The sequence below is a fragment of the Meleagris gallopavo genome, chromosome 6 (genome assembly GCF_905368555.1).
Source record: "Meleagris gallopavo chromosome 6, MGAL_WU_HG_1.1, whole genome shotgun sequence".
Classification (NCBI taxonomy): Eukaryota; Metazoa; Chordata; class Aves; order Galliformes; family Phasianidae; genus Meleagris; species Meleagris gallopavo.
The window spans coordinates 18732817-18752514 of NC_139409.1; the positions used below are offsets into that span (position 1 = coordinate 18732817).

At 34.2% G+C, this 19698-nt stretch overlaps 1 protein-coding gene across 4 annotated transcripts in view; it reads right to left on the reverse strand.

Moving 5' to 3' along the window:
* MALRD1 (MAM and LDL receptor class A domain containing 1) overlaps positions 1-19698 on the reverse strand; it is a 208446-nt gene that overhangs the window by 99361 nt on the left and 89387 nt on the right. For all 4 annotated transcript variants that reach the window (XM_085227299.1, XM_085227300.1, XM_085227298.1 and 1 more), the window contains 2 exons: positions 10621-10866; positions 8128-8285 (listed from right to left, as the gene is read on the reverse strand). In XM_085227299.1, the coding sequence (XP_085083425.1) occupies positions 8128-8285; positions 10621-10866 (404 nt within the window). The remainder of the gene's footprint in view (positions 1-8127; positions 8286-10620; positions 10867-19698) is intronic.

Here is a 19698-nt window from a genome sequence, read left to right on the forward strand (position 1 = left end):
AGACTGTAGAGCTTGTTAGAAAAATAAGGAATGGCAGACACTGGGTTTGGGATAGTGAGGGGGATGAAGGCCATGCTGATAAGGTTTCATAACAACCCAGAGACATCTGGCAGGGAGGTGATTAGATGTCCAGAGGACTAGAAGAAACCAGTTTGGAGGGATGCCCCACTGAAAGGTCAGAAGTTTACAGCAAAAAAGGTCAGAAGCCTTTGTGAGGAAGACAACAAATCTTCATCCCATGACCCACTACACACACGCAAGAGAGGAGGCTCTGCATGCTAGTGAATTCTCAGGGTTGTAATGAATACGTATTCGAATTCCGGGAAAACTATTGATTATGTATTAGTTTAGCCTATATCTGCAGCACGATTTTTCCAGATGGTGTGTAAGTTAGATAGACCTATCGCCCTTGCATCCAGCATATGCACACCACTGAATAAACCATACCTGCTTTGTAATCTTACTTGTGTTACAGAATTTGATTCCACACGTCACTTAGTTCTTCTAGTGTATATGGCAGCACAAGATGATCCTTAAGTTCTACCTGGAAGGTTATTTTCTCTTTTAAAAGTGAAATTTTGTATCTTTCTTTACTTTATGTCTTTACTTTAGTGGACAACTTGAATCTGAATTTGCTTTATCAATACTTTGTCTGCTAAGGTGTTTATAAAAGGTTCTATTAAAAGCTGAGCCAAAGGTTCATAGGCTGAGTCCAAATTTAGGTGCAGGAATACTCAATGGTACCTGTGGCATTTCTGTTATAAACATGCGTGTCCTGTGGCTTCATCCTCTGAGAAAGGTGCATCAGTCCTGTCACATTTCTAAGGTTTCAGTTATCTCTATTGTATCTGTCTTGGTTTGGTCTGGTTTCCACAATGCCAGAGTCCACTTCAGCAGTCAAGGGACATTCAGATACACAAAAAATGAAGCATATCTTTACAGGGAGCCAGGACATTGGGGCACTCAGAAATTGCTCTGGGGGCACAGCATGAGCAATTCCCACATTATGACATAGATTTATGGGCCAAATCTAATAAACTTGGCAGGGAACACATGTACATTTAGTAGTATTTTTGCAGCTCCATTGTTAAATTCTTCTCTTACATTTATTTTTCTTATACTATATATATATTATGCATTACCAACAAGTTTATACAATTAACAGTATGCCATATGTTTTGTCAAGTTATGTTCCTGACTCAAGAAGAGAAAATAGATTAAATTTTAGAACTGCTATTGCAATGGAATCAAGAAAATATAACACAAATGTTAGTTGAGAAGACAAAGATAACAAAGAAAGTACAGCTTGCTTGGATAGCATTCTGAATTTAACAGCTTTAAAAAAATAGAGAAGAAAGCAAACAATGAGTGTTTATATGTCAACTAAGTCATGCAAAACATTTGGTGGTTACTGAGTTTGATTGTTTCTATTAAGAGAATAAGAAAAGGACAATATGTCAGATTTGGCGTTAGAGACTAATTTTACTAGCCAAGGAATTAATGTGTAAGAAGGATTCTCAATAAACAATGAAATTTTAATGATATATCCTATTGCTTTCTGGTCTTTGTGTTCTGTTTTAAATATATTCTTTCATTCTTAAGTTTTATCTCTCAAAGATGGCATCTTATCCTTTGAATAGCGTGAATCCATCATTATGAGATGGCCTAAGCAACTCCTATGAATAGACTATGGAGTTTCCATGAGACTGCAAATAATTAGTCTCTGAGCTGCAGTGATTGTCTCATAGGCAGGTAATAAAAATGTATTAAGTCATGGAACAGTGTGTCTACATAGCTTTTCAAGATGTTTGGAAGAAAATGGGACAATAGTGGGCACTCAGAGCTCCCGTTACACTGATTGTTGTGAATGATTACTGATCTCCATCATAAAATGTCAGTGCAACCTATAAACAAATACGTGTATATGTTATTAACAGCATGGCAGGTGCTAAAAACTGCTTACTCTGACCCTTGCACGAAAAAAATTGGAATCAGATACCTCTATATTTGTGAAATAAATTAAAGCAAAAACAGAAACTCAGTTGCTTTTTCTCCTCCATTCTCCTCATTTTCCTGAAAATACTGTGAATCTTAAACTGAAGGCCAGAAACGGAAAATATTTCTGTAAGCATAAAATTTCCACTTTTCATGCTAAAACTCTGCTTTATTGATTCATCAAAGTAATTTTAAGCACAGTGTAGCTTGATACTGCAAGCCTAGGAAAGATCAAAGACTACCAGAAACTAGAACAACTCCAAGACACTAACAAACTTTGAATTAAAAATAAAAGTTGTATTAAGGGAGGATAAAACTGAAAACAAATTAAGGCTCTACAATGAGCTCCAGTGCTGCATCACTACTTGCTGAAGTTTTGTTAACATAACAATTGTTAACTCAATGTGTGTTTGACAGCAGGAATACTTTCATTGCTGGAAGACCAGTAGGTATTATGGCATGAATGAGAAAAGAAAAAGGAAGAAAAGAAGGTCTTCCACCTTCTCTGATGTTCAGCAGATCTCTTAGAAATGCTCACTCTTTTGTTTTGTTCTCCAAGTAAAACTCTTCATCAGAAAAGTCAGATACTGTCTTGGGATTTCAGGTCTGATCAACACTGAGCACTTCCTAAAAGGTATTAGCAGTTATCATGTTAAATGAAAATATATGCTGATTCAATCTGTAAACTTACCTAGTTAGAAGAGATATGAAAAAAACAACAGAAATCTCAGAGCTCAAAGTTGTACCTCATAAAGTCCGTTTATCTGTATAAAAATGTGCCTGTTTCACAGATGCTGTATAAAGAAGAGTTGGTTTTGCTATCTGTTTCTTCGGTAAGACTCATTCAACAGCAGCTTTATGATCCTTAAAAGATTCTACCTGAGAAATACTTAAATCATTACTATCACAAGTGAAAGTCTGCTAGAAAAGGGAAAAAAATCTGATTTGCAAAGGTCCACAATATGCTTCAAAGCCTTATATGTTAATAAAGCAGCATCATTCTTTGAGATTATAAGTCCACAAATCAATAAAATAAATCAGTGGCAGAGATCTCCAATTCGAGTAATTAGTTCAATGAAACAATGCTGGAGAACTGTGGAGTGCAGAAGAAACTGAAAATGCATTTTTCATCTCCATCATATTGTGTCAAGCTGGAACAGAAAACTACATAGTGATTTTTGTCCCTGAGAGGCAGGGCTTATTATTCCATGTGAAATATTACAGGATATTGATACGCTACTTCAGTGATTTTGTCTACATTATGTTGCCTAAATCTGACAGAATGTTGTTTTCTAATATGACACTTCCCTGAATTAAAAAGAAAATTAAAAGAATTTAAAAACTACGTAACACATTACATACAAACAATTTCTTCTATATGTCTTTTTAGAAACTCAATGATTTTAAATTATAATCAAATTAAATGCTCTGATGTACCTTTTGTATTTGTAAGTGAGATTCCAAAATAAATGAGTGGTTCTTTGATCCTTTGGAATATGTATTTATTTATATGTTTGTATGGGATATGTATGTATTTATAGGTATTTTCTATTTCAGACTTGTGCAAATGTACTGTTCCAGTTCATCAAGCTCTTTGGAATGAATGCTTATGTTTGGTTGCAGTAATAGAATAAAGTGAATTATGTGCTTCTAATAATTTACAGGTAAGAAGATTGAAATAACTTTATAATAACCTAACATTATAAATTGCGCTTAGTGGTGCCTGCCCTATCTAGGGTGGTACATACATATTTGGTCGTTCTAAAAAGCTTTTTTTGAGAAATGAGGCTTTCATTGAAAATCAACATATTTCCATTTAATCTTTGTTTGAATCTGTGTTTACTTGGATATATGCTTATCCCATGGGCTCAATCCAATAACTATTTGAAACAAAGCCTAAACAAGTGGAAAGTGCTCTTAGATTCTGTAATTTTGCAGTTGGAAGTGAATGTGTCATAAAAATTAATCTGTCTTTCTTTCTTGACAAGTAATGCTATGCTTCACAGTAGCCGCACTGATTTCCTTTGAAGATTCTTGAACTAACTTAGTACTCCCATATTACCACTTATTAGGGATTCCTCAGAGCACAGATTTCATCAACTCATATTAAACTTTTTAATAACAGTTCACAGGCCAACAGTGGGAGTAATGAATGCAAAATTTTGCACTTTTTGGGAACTGTAGAGATACAATTAAAAAAGGTCTGTACCCCATGATGTTATGCCAAGCCAGATTCTTCCGAATATCATTTTTCTGGATTTAATAAGGAAAACAATTTGAAAAACAAAACAAAACAAAACACCAGTAACACAAAGATACATTTAAGCTACTAAAAAAAAAAAAAAAAAAAAAAGTACTCCAAAACTTCAGATTTTTGCATAAGTTTAAAGGAATTTCTTTATAAAGTTTATTATGTCTAGAGAGGGAAGTGAAAAAGCTGTACAGTTTCTAGACTGGAACATGCTTTGATTTTAGCAGTCCCTTCAGTAAAACCTTCAAGCAAATCTTTGAAGATGGGAAGTTTCTTCCCCTAACCAAATTGAAGTCAGATAACCTGCTTTGAAGGCTATGCTAACACAATGAAATCTATAACTGCTACATCAATGTGAGGAGTTGATTGTTTTTCATGCTGCCAGTGAGAAGAATCAATGTGGAGAAAGTCTATTTTGAGATGTGAGGCAGAGTAAGTTGTTTCCTTGGACTTTATTCTTCAGAGACTTCCCAAAGAAGTAAGTAAGGTCAATGATATTGATTTGTGAAAAATTCATTTTAAACTACTCTATCCTAAAAATACAAATGTACAGAAGAAATCAGTGGGCAATAGCAGCATCTCTACTTCAGTTTCTCGTGTTGACCACACAGGACAGTATGTTACTTCACTAAAAATAAAAGGAATTGCAAAAACCACCACAAATCACCTGCATCTGAACTTCTAGATACGCATTTCTACATCTCTCTGTCTCTCTTATCCTCCATAGGCCAACTAAATACAATTATAATATTAAGGGAAAAACTGTGAGTTTCCAGCTTTGTCTGAGAAGCTGCAGCAGCCAGGTGATGGGATCTGTGCTCTATCAGCCTGAAAGCAGCTGGAGGGCACGGTCTGCTTGCTGGCTCCAGCTCCCTGGTGCAGTAGCCAGGTTGGGCTGTCACTTCAGCAGTGCTGGTGCAGCCCTGCTTCACTTGCTTTGAGCTGGCAAAGCCTTCTTATCCTGAATACCATTATGTCTTTGCACATTTGTAAAAGGATGAAACTAATTCACTATGACAAATGCCTCAGAGAGGTCTGCTGATGTTTCCTAAAGAGATCCCGTATACATTGGCCTCATCACATTCAGTGAAGGCAGTTGCTAATAGCTAGTTTTATCTTCTTCAGACATCTGTGTATTTCTTTTCAGTCTTCTATAAAGTATTTGAAGCCTCTCTAATTGTATTAAACCTTAAATTGCATTGTTGTTGTTGTTGTTTCTAATAACAATGTCTATACAGAGGATGAATTATCATCTTTATTTTTCTTTTCTTTTCATAACAAAAATAACCTAATCAGCACTAGAAAACATATCTTCAAATCAGCAGAGCAATAAAATATGTTGTCTTTCCTTATATCTAATAATTTCTGCTCAACTCTTTAGAAACACATTTCAAAATAAGAGTTTCCTCTGACTATGTGAGCCAGTAAGAGATTAAGAACCTCACTATGACCACTAAAGCAGGCATAATTAATATGAACTTTTTCCTACTGTACTTCAGCTTAAAAATCTCTAACAGTATTTTATATTCTCTTGCAACTGTCACAGAGAAATAATTCAAAATCTTGCTTTCAATAGCAAAGTTTTGACTAACAATATACAGATCTGTACTTTGCCTACTGATCTTTTGCACATCTGTAAAGCACATTGTAATTTCAATTTAGATCGATGATAAGACAGATACTGCAGTCTCTGGATTTCACTGTCTCCAAGAGAGCTATAATGTCAACATCTTCCATTTGTATAAATGGTGAGGGTTTGATTTGAAGTATACTGTATTTTTTACAACCGGTTCAAGTGTCCATCATTTTGACTGGACTACAATTCCACATACAGAAAGGTCTGTATTAATATACAGATACAAAATATATGAGGGGAAAAGTGTATTAATGGCAGCAAAATTCCCTTGGATATTGAGTTTTTCTCCCATTGCATGCCTCAACAGAAAACTTCATGCCCATATAATCCTCTATGATCCTATAGTTTCATTGTTTATATCACAATCTGAGACGCTACTTTAGTATGACAGATAATACTCAAGCATCTTGAAAGTGGTCAAGCAATGTTAATATTAAGAGAAGTCATCCGTTAATACATATAATGAGCTAAAATTTAAAAAAAAAAATAGCTTTTTAACCTTTGACTGATATTTTTCTTCCTCTGTAATACACCACATTCTGTTTCAATATGATTGTTTTATTTATAATTTTGTCAGTGGTGTACATGGTATTCATTCTCACTTTGAGATTGTAATAGAAGTGAAGACTTTAGCTAGAGATAGTTTGCTCATCTGTGAAACTTGAGATAGCAAATTCTTTCCCAGGTCATCTGCTCTATGTTGCCTTTTCAGCTATTACTGTCCGTTAATCCACTTCCACTGACATTAACTAAACCTCAAGTCAAGAGATCATAGAAAGGCTTTGATTGGACCTCAAGGATCATAAAATTCCAAACTCCACTGCCAAAGGTAGAGCTGTCAGCCACTAGATAAGCACTAGATCAGGTTGCCTGGGGCACCACCCAACCTGGCCTTAAACACCTCCAGGGATGGGGTATCCATAAACCATCTGGGTAGCCTGTTCCAGCACCTCACGACTCTCTCAATAAAAACAAAAAAAAAACAAAAAAACAAAAAAAACAAACACCTTTCCCCATGATATCTAATCAAAATCTCCCTTCCTGTAGTTTAAAACAAGCATTCCTCCTGGTCCCATCACAATCTACCTGTGTAAAAAGCTCCCTCATGTTTATGCTCTAACAAGATGGACTAACATGAGTATGGTAGCTTGAACCACAGAGTAAACATTTAGTACTACTTCTCATGACTACAAAGTGTTTAATCAGACCTTACTCCTAAAGAAACTGTTAAATAGAAACTCTGATTAGATTTTTGATGTGCAAATATTTATATACAACAGAACAGATAAACTACACTGATCTGTGAAACTGTTTATGATGCACTACTAATGAGAAGAATGTTTTCTATCTTTCTCTAGGATTCTTGCCTGCATTAAACGAAGTTGAATAAGAATAATAAACCCTTTTTCAGATGCTATCCACTTACATTGCCTTTACATTTTCTTTAAGATCACTGGAGGCAGTGATAATTTTAAATAAAATAAAATAATGTTTGACAAGTTTATTAAGACAATAATACTAGGGGAAAATAAGAGAGGAGGCAATATCTCATTGTAATAAGGATAAAAGAAATAGAAAACAAAATTATTTCCCAAACCAAAAGAGAAAGGAAATATTACAGATTGTGATCTAGGAATAGTATACATAATAAGTTGAAATATACATTTGCTACGCTGATAATTATTTTCAATAATTTTAAATAGTTTTAGCTTATTTTCATACATTTTATGTCATTGCACATTTAGTGAAGAAAAATGACATTTCTAAGGAAATGTCAAAAAAGAAATTTTTAAGGAAAATTGATTATATATTCTATACACGTCTACATAGAATGACAAACAGTATTGTCCTTGCTTTGTGTTAGTTGTTAATTAAGTATTTTGGTGTCATTCTATCAGAATTACAGAGTTACACACATATAGTTACCAATGTATATGGCAGCAAAATAATAAAATTGCTCTGCTGTGGAGTGTCAAAGAGAAAGGCAATGCATTTAAAAAGAGAAAATGGAAAAAAAAGTTTTAAAAGTTTCCTGCAGTGTTTCAGAAAAAAAGTATTTTGGAAATGAAAGGGCAAAGTATTTTTAAGAGATCAGAATAACAAAAAAAGTGCTGCACAAGAGAAGCCTTAAAGACAAAAGCAGTGGGACTCTTCCAGTATACATGCTGCTGTAATACACCCAAACCAATATGCGAAGCACTTTAACAGGCATCAGATATTTAAAGGAAAATATTTTTTTAATTACCTTAATGAGAACTTGAATACATCCTGTGGCTTTTGATGACTTGAAGTACCAGAAGCTCAACACACAACTCCTGCTTGACTCTTTCCATCTGGAACTCCTCAGATGGGCTCTTTGATTTTTCAGCCCTATTGCAGTGGCTTCAAGATATAGAAATTGTCCTGAAATGAAATTATGTATTCCTGAAAAACTGTTTTTCACTTTCAGATTAGATTCCGCGACCAAAACTTAGAAATACTCAGAGAGATATAAAGTATGCTTATCAAATATCTGCTATGCTAGCAAACATTTGCCACCAGATAATTTTCCTTACATATTTGTTATGATAAGAATAAGCTGGTAACAGCTTAATATTTAGACAGACATGCACAGAATACAGAGAATATTCCAATTTTCCCAGCTACCCTGATCACTACTCCTTGTCCAAGAGCATTAGTTACTGCTTTGACAGTACATCAATGACCACATGGTGATAAATTTCGAGATGAAGTTTTCTGAAAGATAATTTTTGCAATAATAAACAATATAAAAACTTGTGATGTAAGAATAAAACAAACAACAAAATCTAATAAATATTCACATGTTCATAACAAATGAGATATTTTGGACACCCGTACTCATTACTGTATGAATATTTTCTCATGTTTAAATTATTTAGTCAGAGGAAGTTGCAAGAAACAGATACTTACACTTAATATATTCTGAAATGGATATGCTCCTTTAGTTTTCCATTTCTATTTTTATCAGAAGTTTAATAAATTTTGCAAGTTTTGAAATTATTTTTTTCCTTTGTACATACAAATGTATAGGGCACATAAGCATAATCATTGCATAAATAGCACACTATCAAATTATAACTTCATACTGGCTAAGTTTTTCTATGAATTAGAGATAAAAGCCTGTGGACTAAAATGTATTCATTCTAACCTCTTTGGCTCATTTCCAGCTATAAATATTTGACATTATATTACAGGATAAGAAAATTTCTTTCTCCCTGAGGCCACACACACAAGTGCGGTGACATCTTTGTGATAAGTGTTGTATTTTTAAATAAACTTAAAAAAAAAGGAAATGAAAGCTTATTTTTCCATATCTGCTATTACTTGCATTAAAGACAGCCACATATGTAAACATGCGGGAGATTAAAAGCATGCCTTATCATGGCATCGTTGTTTGCTAGGAGGATGTGGCTATTTTGAGTGCTTGTGCTTGGCATGTTGATGTTTGTGTTAACACCCATTTAGAGGGAGAAACAAAACAAAAAACTTCCACAGTCCTCTTTGAAAGGAAACTTGTCTGACTGATGGACAGACTTAAGTCGCAGAAGTAAGGGCTAAAATTCTTTTTCTTTGTACAAGGACCACAAAGATAAATAAATATTGCAGTCTCCATCTCATGTGAGAATATTTTAACTGAGCTGAATGATCTGTTAGTTCTGTCATGATAAACTCCACAGAGGTGCAGAAATCTGTGTTGTAACACACCTGGATATTGTAAAAGGCCAACAACAGTGTCCTTCCATATTTCTAGTTTTATTACTACTTTATTATTATTATCATTTTATTCTTCAGCAGTACTTGTAAAAACTCATTAACTTCTAAATACATTTCCAAATATGTGTTCAATTTTGCTGTGGCACATTTCAATTTAAGATCAGGCCTGAGCTCAGCTTCAGAAACACCTTTGCCTGGATTATAAGAACATCAGAGGGAGAGGATGAAGGCATGGAGCCTGTAGCAAGGACAAGAAGAATTCATTTGGTAGTTTTCCAGAAGAAACTATGTAGCTACTCTGTCACTGACAAGGGAGGTCTATTTACATATATTTATTTACTAAAAATTACTCAGAACTTTCAACAGTTGCTGTTGGTAGCTTCATTATTTTGAGTGAGTTTCTTAACTCCTAAACAGCCAGTTTCCGTCTCTGATTATGACCTACTTTCAAAATGATTAAGGAGTATAAAGAAGGTAAAAAGCGTTCATCATGTTCAACCAGTTATCAGAAAGAAATTATACCCTGTGAAAAAATTCTTTATTATTTTATAATTATTAACACTCAAAATTATTAATGATCAGCAGGTAATATATTGTAGGCTACTGTAGGTTTTTGTTTGTTCCTTACATTCAGAACACTGTGTGTTGATCTAACATGAACTGAGGCTTCCAGGAAATATGCTCAGTCTGGAGCTTAGGACTCAGTGGATCTCAGTGCTGAGCTCCCTCACCCTTGCTGCCTGAAGCCAGAATATATGTCTCTCTTTGACAAGTAACGACTTGCTTTACTCGTACAACAGTACCCAAAGGAGAAACAACTGAGAATCAATTTACTCTAACCTAAAGTCATTTTACAGCAGTATTTAATATTTGTATATTATATTATGCGTTCAACTTATTTAAAATGACACCCTAATAAGACATGTAGAATACTCCCACTGCCTCTGAATGGAGATAAGAGAAACTCCATGAAGACGATTACATTGCATTTGTGACAACATACCAGTTCTGTTTCCAAGCGTGTGGTCCCTGGGAGGTCTCAGACTTTGTGGTGAGCCAGCCCCCAACATCCAGTCAAAACTGTCTGCCAAGGAATTTTGCCAGCCACATCTGCCATTCTCAAAGGTGCAGGAAGTGCCACATTCACTCTCATCTGTATTATCCCCACAGTTGTCTTCAAAATCACAGCTTTGTTCTGGTCTGTAACACTTGCCATTTTGACATTGCCAGTAGCCATGTGAGCAGGAGCCTGAAAAGAGAAGAATAGGGTTGTCTTGGTGAATCACATTGCCTAGTAATGTTTCTGGAAGGTTATATTGCAGAGAGTTTGGTATTTAGGAGGAGGATGGTGGTCCAGAGAAGTTTTATTAAAATCCTTTGGTTCCCCAGAAGTGCCAATCCATTATCAGTTTATTTCTTTTGTATTTTGTCAAGAGATTGCCTAAAAAAATGACCGCTTTTCCTAGTAAAGCCTTTGAGGGCAAGTTCCAGCCAGGCATTCTTTCACTAACAAAGCTTTCTAGTCTGACTTAATTGGTGACATTCTCCTTTCATGTGGTGTAGGATTAAACCATTCCATTTCAGCTGTAAAGATGAGCTTAATTCATCAGCCCCAATTTGGAAGAAAAAGCTTTTATGCTTTAACTACAGAGGTTTGCCTTTTAATGGATTTTTCTTTCGTAAAAGAGTTCAGTGGGTGATGTTGTCGTTTCTGTGCAGTAGTCCCAGCATTACTGAAGGATAATTCTGCTATTGTACAGCCTAAACATTGGAGGACTCATTTCACAGGATCCATTTCCAAGCTTCATGTTTTCATTTCAGATCAGTTTCTGCAGGGCTATGTATAAAAAGTAGTCCCTACAGTATGCTATCTAATCACGAAAGAAGGCAAACACAAAATTCCCAAAAGGAATCCCCATTCCCGTACTCCATCCTACTCTGTCAGAAATAAATGCATAAGCAGAGTTTTATTTACAAGTAGGACTGTTACTCCATAGCCACATATATGTATCATGCACGTGTATGAAAATTGTGTAGGTATAGGAAGAGTAAGTTAGTTGATAATAAAAAATCACGCAGAACTAAAAATGTACTTCCTCTACCACTGACTTAATTTAAAGAAGTATCTGATGGTGATAAATGAAATTCATCCAAAGCTGAGTTTCATCATGGGAACAAAACAACGGGTATATTGCAAAAAGAAAACAAAAAATTCAGTTGGAGTATTAGCAGCATCTCTCAGAGTCTGCTTGAAACAGAGTGTAAATTACAAATGCCCCAAACAAAGTGGAAGAGCATTATCATACCTCTTTTCTGTAGGCTTTGGATAAAGCAAAAATAAATCTTGAATCACTAAATGTGAAAACAAAGATTAATCCCTCTTTTTTATATTAAAAAGTCTCCTAATACACATGCTTTAAGAAATAAAAATTTAAAGCATCCTGAAATATTAGAATGCCATAGAAATGCCTAATATCCATTTTAGGGAAAAAAAAAATTCATTTCTGGGTATTTTAAAAAGTGAAAGTATGGACCATATTTGATCTAGAAGACTGTAAATGATACAGCTTTTAACTTAGGGAAGAAAAGAATCCTGAACAGACGGGTGCAAACTAGAATAAGACTGATAAGAGCTTAGAAGAGTGAAGAACATCAGGCAAAGGTCTCTACAACTAGATACTAAGTAGGCTCTGACTAGAAAAGGATCCAGAAATATCAGTATGGATTTTATTAATACAAAATCTGTGAAAATTATCCTGTCCAAGGTATTAATCGTAATATCAATGCATAAGTCAGAATCTAATTACTGCAATTTGCAAAACATTTGGAGTCCATCAGAAACTTATCCTCTCTATCGATCAGTAGTAGTAAATACAAACTACAAAGAAAAGTTGTGAAAGTAGATATCTGGCAATCACACCTCTATTCAGCTGACATTCCACTGGCAAGCAGGCCCCGTGTATATAAAAACATTAAGACAGAAGCAGTCTTTAGAATTTCAATTATCTGCACTCCCCAAAAACAGAAATTTGTTATTAAATCTCAACTTAACTTCAATGGCACCATTTCTGGGAGCTGTTTATCATAACTCTTTCATTGACTTTATGAGACTGTGCTATGAATTTAAGCACAAAATTATTTTTTCTTCACACTAAGCATTTAAATTTTAAGATGCTGTCCATGCTTGTAAATTCTTTTCCTTGCCATTCATTGTGATCAATAATTGTGATACCTATTGCATTCTGAAGTCCCTTTAGAGCACTGCTTCCAATTTAATGTTGAAAAAAAGTGGAGTTGAAAAGTGGAACTCTTTGTTATCTGAAGCAAAAGAAAAATCCATCTTGAATCCTGGCATGAATGAATCTATTCAAGCATGTGTAATGAATGATATTACACTGTCTACCCGAGGCTGTAACGTGACTTGTTTCTGGATGCGCTTCCATAGTTTGTATGTTTTCTGTTTAATTGCCGTATTTCTAAAGATTCATAACTGGAAGGAGAAATAATCCTATAAGAAAAGTTTTTTGCAGCTCTCTGCCTTTTCCTTCCCACTTTTCTTCCTTAATCTTTGGAATGCAAACGATTCATTGTATAGATGACCATGGGCACAATAGGAATATTTATTTGAGAGGAACTTCTGCTTAGTAAGATTCAGTAACTTCTTCCTTTGAATCGTGCTTCTTAAAGATTATTAGTGTAGACGTTTTGCCCTAAAGCAAATTTAAAATGCATATGTGTGTGCGTGTGTGTGTATATGTGTGTATAAAACTCACTTACATATGCATACATATATACAAATCTTTTAAATACTTCTTTGGAAAAACCCTCATTACATGACAACTATAGAACCATCTGCACAAGGATAAAATGGAAATATAAACATCTGTCTGATTAAAGAAGTAATAAAAATAATAAAATTGCTATTCAGTTGACAGACAGCTAAGGGTGTTTAGCACTTTCCTGAATATGTTTCTAAAATAAATGAACTCCATTAACGCATAAGCATCATTTATTTATACTTTTTTTTTTTCCTTTGGAGGACTGAGACTTTGGACTGTACTTGTTTTCTTTCACTCTCCTTTAAAAGACTGTAAGGCCTCAGATGATCATCCTGCATTTAAGCCCAGAAAAATCTTACCTGCAAAGATATATTTTTATTATTTAATCACCAAATTTCTAGCAATTATTTAATTCTTCCACAGGATTTGTTTCACCTTTATTTCAACTTTTTTTTTTTTTTAATATCATCTTTCCATTTAAGTAGGCATCAGCTTTTAAAATTTTTCATTCAAATGGCATTTATAGGCTTAGAATAAAAACTCATGTATCTAATTTCTCATTAAAAAAAAAAAAATAAGTATCCTATAATGTCATTTTCACTCAGTGATGAAATCAAGCTGTCATATTTGTTTGGAGTGGCCATGGATGTTTTTAAAGGCTTTGTCTGACTACACACTTACATTGATTGATCAAGTTGAGATCAATTAATGTAATTTACTAGGACAAGCTGAAGAAATACCTCATGTTTTTTAATTACCTATCAGTAGGCAAACATTCTGATAGAGAAAGTGTTACTGTAATAGAAAAAAAAAAGAAAAATTTAGTTGGAAAAGGCAGTGAAACTCAAGCTAAAATAAAACAATGAAATTAACAATTGAATAGATAATGACAGACTGTGATAAATTCTCAATCATTTAAGGTCTTGATTAAAAGACTGATAATTTTTCCAATAAACATGCTTTAGTTCAACTACAAATTACTTTAACAAGATTTTAAAATAATAGTAATGCTTTAAAAATCAAAAAGCAGTTGCATATCTTAACTTGCTTACATAATTATAAGAATGCATAAAATATCATTGCTTATAGTATGTACAAGTAGAGATGAAAATCTCACATTTTGTCTTTAAGTTATAATTTTCTTGGAGCTGGTCTTCTACGTACCTTCGCTTACTAGAAACAAATTTAGCATCATAATTTAACTGGTGAAGACATACAAGATCAAAATTGCTATAAGAACGCAGAATTGATTCTATTTGTGAGTGCATTAGTTATGTCTCTTGTCACAATCATTTTATACTTAATTTCTGTAATATTAATGTGATTTTTTTCCAGTTCTTTCTGTATTTCAGCTTTGTGTTAAAATCACCTGCAAGCTAAATCATGTTTTAGATAGGAATAGACTGATGATAAGAATATTCCAAAATACATTTGCACTTTTTAAACTTCTTGCATTTAATGCTATTATCTCCCACACTAAAATCGTATTCAATTACATCAGTTCTCAGAATAATATCTTATTAGACTTGAAAAGCTAGGTTTATTTCAAAATATCTTCAGAAGATTTTACTTGCATTTGGTGGCTAGAAGTATACCAGCTAGAGTTTCTGAAAAACCATAATCTGGTATGGAGGCCAGAATAATTAATTTGCAGACTAAGAGTCTAACAACCCAGGGATAATGGCTCTCTGAATAATTTAGATCTCTGATTATTTTCCTTCAACAAGCAGTATATTGTCACTCTTCTTCAAGTTGACATTGTTGTATGGCTGAATTGTATGTATTTAAAAAAAAAAAAAGAAAAAGTTAACAAGAACATTTCTCAAATATGTCATCAGTATTACTGAAATACACAATAAAATGCTTTCACCACACCTGCTGATGTATAGTAGTAATGACTTGTCAGCACAGGAATATGAAAGGGAAGCTTTGGAAGTTAGAATTATTAAAGGCTTTCACAAGTTGAAGATCTGAAAAAAAAAAAAAAAACTTCAAACCTACTACTATTTTCATTTCTTTCTTTGAATATAATGTTTTTAATAGCATTAGGTATAAACATTTGAATTTAAGTTTTTCTTGATATGTTTTGTTCACTTCCGTGAACAAACATGCTTAAACACAAGAGAATTCCTTCCCAACTATCAGATCTAGCAATACTCCTTGTCAGAACCAGAAATTGTCAAAAAAATTCCAACAAGGCTGCCTATTACTGTTCCACCTCAATCCTCTATTCATGACAGAGCACTGTATTATGTATATTTTTTTTACTTTGTTTTGTTTGCTGGTACTTTAGTATTACTCATTAGGAAAGGATTGTTATTTAATATCCATTCAACAGGCTAAGACATAACCATTCTGTGACTACACTTTGTAGTATTTAAAATGAACAGAAATCCTCAAGAGTAAGAGGAGTTGCATGCAAGATGGACATCCCGGTCCCCTCATATTGAACTTATTGGGTATACTATAGGCAGGACAGGAGAACTCTAAAGGCAATATTATGAAGAATAAAGGCATCAGTCTCAGGTGCTTAGGTGTACATGAATATACATTTACTGAAAAAAAATAGTTTTTGATTAGTGGAGATTGCACTGGTTCTTTCTATCACCCCACTAACACTGTCAATAGTAGAAATAATGTATGCTTTACCATATTTCCTGTGTAAATCTACAGGTATTTCGTCCATAAAGCATACTAGCAGGTCAGTTCAAAAGGAAATTCTTAGTGAATCTCTTCAGATGGAAATTCCTCTTGCCAGAAAATGGAAAGAGGATACTATACATATCATAAAGATTATCTCAGTGATAACAAGATAGTTTAAGACTCCAGTTTATGTAAAAAGTAAGGAAAACCTAGGAAATCTTTTGCCACTGGATATCATGGAAACAGGGATGCAACAGTTCTTCTAAACAATCCTCCCCTTCAAAATCCAGGTAGAAATTTAGAAACGTATCCTTTTGAAAGAAGACGAAGAGACACTGAAAGAAAGGGACATGTAGTTTATATGCAAACTTTTTCCAGAAAAAAATGGTATTCATTGTGTGCTTTCACTACCTTGAGGAAAAATAAATATTAATGTGAAAAACATAACACAATCAACTGAGATTACTTCTAGTAAATAAAATGAAATTAGATCACAATAAATTAATGTTTGCAATAAATTATACCTAAATATTCACTGCCTGAACTCCCTAGCAAGGACAGGAGAAAAAATGTTACTTAGGAGTTAAATCTACAATTTTTAAAATATGTCAAACACTTAAAAATCTTGGAGGGTTTTTTTTTTTTTTTTTTTTTTACTTTATATGTAAGTATATAAATATATATATATATATACACATATAGCAAATGCATTTGAGATCAAAATGTTTAAGCATATCCAGTTCCCTCCACCATATAAGGCAGCCATACACTCTGTGCCAATTTGTGTGAGGATACTGTGGTTCAGCAGCCCTGGGATGAAGCCAGTTAAGCTGCCTTCTGAAGGTCTCCAGTTTCAACTCCAACTTCAAGCATGACCTTTAGAAGTTCATCTTAAACAGTTCACCTAAATTGCATACAATAAAATCTTTCCTGAACAGCTGTTATAGTGTTTGGACTAAAGCCGGTAGTGATGCATAGTTGATGACATTTCCACCTTAGAGTCCAGTGTGGTTTAGTCATTATCTCTGCTTTAATGATCCTACTGCTATTTGCTTGATAGAAGGGTGGAAGAAGGTATGGATTTCCATTTCCTAGTGCCTAGTACAGTAAAATGGAGTGCACACCTTCTCAACAGCTGTGTTAGGTCAGAAGAGGGTTTTTACAACCCCAGAGTAAAGCTGAGCACTCTATGATATAAATGCATTTAGTTATGTTATTGTAAGAGATTATTCTTTTACACCATTGTCTCAAAGCTTGCTGGGGACACAGATGGACAAGTCCAGGGGCAATGAGAAAGAGAGAGAGAGAGATAAGCCACAGCTTAATGGCCATGAAGAGGTCTTTCATGTGGGCTTATCTCAAGGAAGATGGACATCTCAGGAGGTGCTGCACATGACTCTTACCCAAGCGCCCAGGAATGCCATGTTGGCAGGAAGATAAAAAGGGACCTACAATCAGAGGTGTAGGCTTTCTGGCAACAGATTCCTCATTCTTATCTTTTCTATTGCCCTCCTTCCCTTCCCCATCTCCCTGATTAGGATTTATAATAAACTTGTTGGACTAACATTTGAACCATTGTTTCTTAATCCCACACCAGGTATACAGATATTAAAAGAACTTCATCTCTCTTCTATAAATTGGAGTGAGACAGTTATAACCTATGAGAATGGAGAGATCTTCATTGGCTGCACTGGAACCTATTATTGCTTCACATTTTCCACCATACTGTGGGTTGTTGTCCAAAGCATATAGTGTAAGGGACCTGCAGTGCACTGAGGTACAATTTGCTAGAGCTGCTAAACTATACTTAGTAAAAAATGTGACAGGTGGAAAATGCTTCCTTCAAATCTCTCTCAAAGCTTGCCCTACCAGCTCTTATTTGCAGTCATATCCCTGGCTCTGATCTTAGGATCAGAGAACACTCCCCTAGTTGGGTCAGACTTTGATGAGAATTGATGGACATAAAGCCCCAGGATCTGAGCATTTCCTTCTTTGCTAAATGACAGTATGAAAAAGGATATAATTTAAGCAGCAGATGTACAGAATAGTCACTGATTGACTGTATTAAGTTACCCTAAGAATACAATAAACGGTCAGAAGTCTTTACAAGGAATTTGCATTTTCTTTGACAAGTTAGACATTGTGAGGTAGTCCAAGAATATCTTCAAATTTGTATAAGATTGTTCCCTGATCAAAGAGGAAGATAAATAATGTAAACTTATGATTACTTGGGGATCACCACCAATTATGAATATCAATCAATTTAACCTGTGTCAGTATTCAAGCACGCAAAAAATAAAGGAAACCACACTGGAATATTCTCAGCTATGTATACGTAGAATGAAAATATGAAAGAACTGAAGTAAATAGATTTTTAGGAATAATTCCCTTAAACAATTACAGAATTTAAAAACAGCACTATTTAAACTCATCAGCAATACTTCAGTAAGAGCCAGGTGTAGGATAAACTGAAAAAGCCCCAAACCATATCTCACGAAACATATGAATCCTTTATCTCTAGTTACTCAGAAGGAATAAATTTCAGGATTACTGCATTCAACATGTGATATTACAGAACTTTATACCTGTATCAAACAGAATGTTATAGTGAGTTGAACAGAATATGATGATTAAAATATTTTTTGCTTCCACATGAAAGCTCAATAAGAACAACTTGGTGAAAGGGAAAGATACCAACAAACTGTAATTGCTCAGTATCTCAAAATCTTCCAACATGGTCAGCTTTTCCTTTTTCTCTGTGTAAAATTCATGTTTGCTCCTAAATAACAAAAGCAGAGAGGGCAAAAAGTGTAAATACAAAGTCAGCATAAGTTGTTTTAGGTGGGATTCTGCACTGTCACGGTTCAGCCGTATACAGTGACTAATGTGCTTAAGTACTTCTGTTCCTTATATTTCTTCTGGGAGAAGGAATAAGTTATTGTTAAAAATATTAATACAAAAGCAAATTTTGTTGATCCTCCTCATTTACTATTAGTCTAATCCAATTCAACATTTATTTCCCAAAGCAATTATAACTTTATTAACTATTCCTCAATTCAGTATATACTTATTTTTAGCTGCATTTTTTGAACAGAAGAAAAGTTAGTTGTTGGAAAGGGAGATCTGACAAAATGGTTTTATCCCACTTCACAGGAACCTTCATCTTAAAACCAATTACTCAAATGACAAAATCCAGTTCAATGTTATGAAAGCTAACAACCTCAAGCTATTCCTCTACCTTCTATAAAATCAGTAACCTTCTCAACTGCTACCAGAATACTATCTTTTGGTCTTCAGTTAAAAGACCCTCTTAACATTTTCCTAAAACTTTCATGATCAGTTCAGATGCACCAATTCCTTTTCAAGCTCTGCCATTCAGCTGTCTGAAGATCAATACTACTCATAAAACTCGTATTTATCTGAATCAAACTTTCACCTAGAAATCCAACAGAACTTGAATACTTTTCTTACATCAATCTTCTTTTGAAACCTAGCTACACAACACTAGTCAACTCCAAATTATGGAAGAAAAATTCTTTAGTTGTGGCTGCCACAAAATAATAAGAAAGGCTTTTTACATAGCTTTCTGATTTGTGATGAACTAAACCTAACCAGTTTGAAGTTGAGCATCCAAATTTAAGACTTTTCCCATGAAAAAT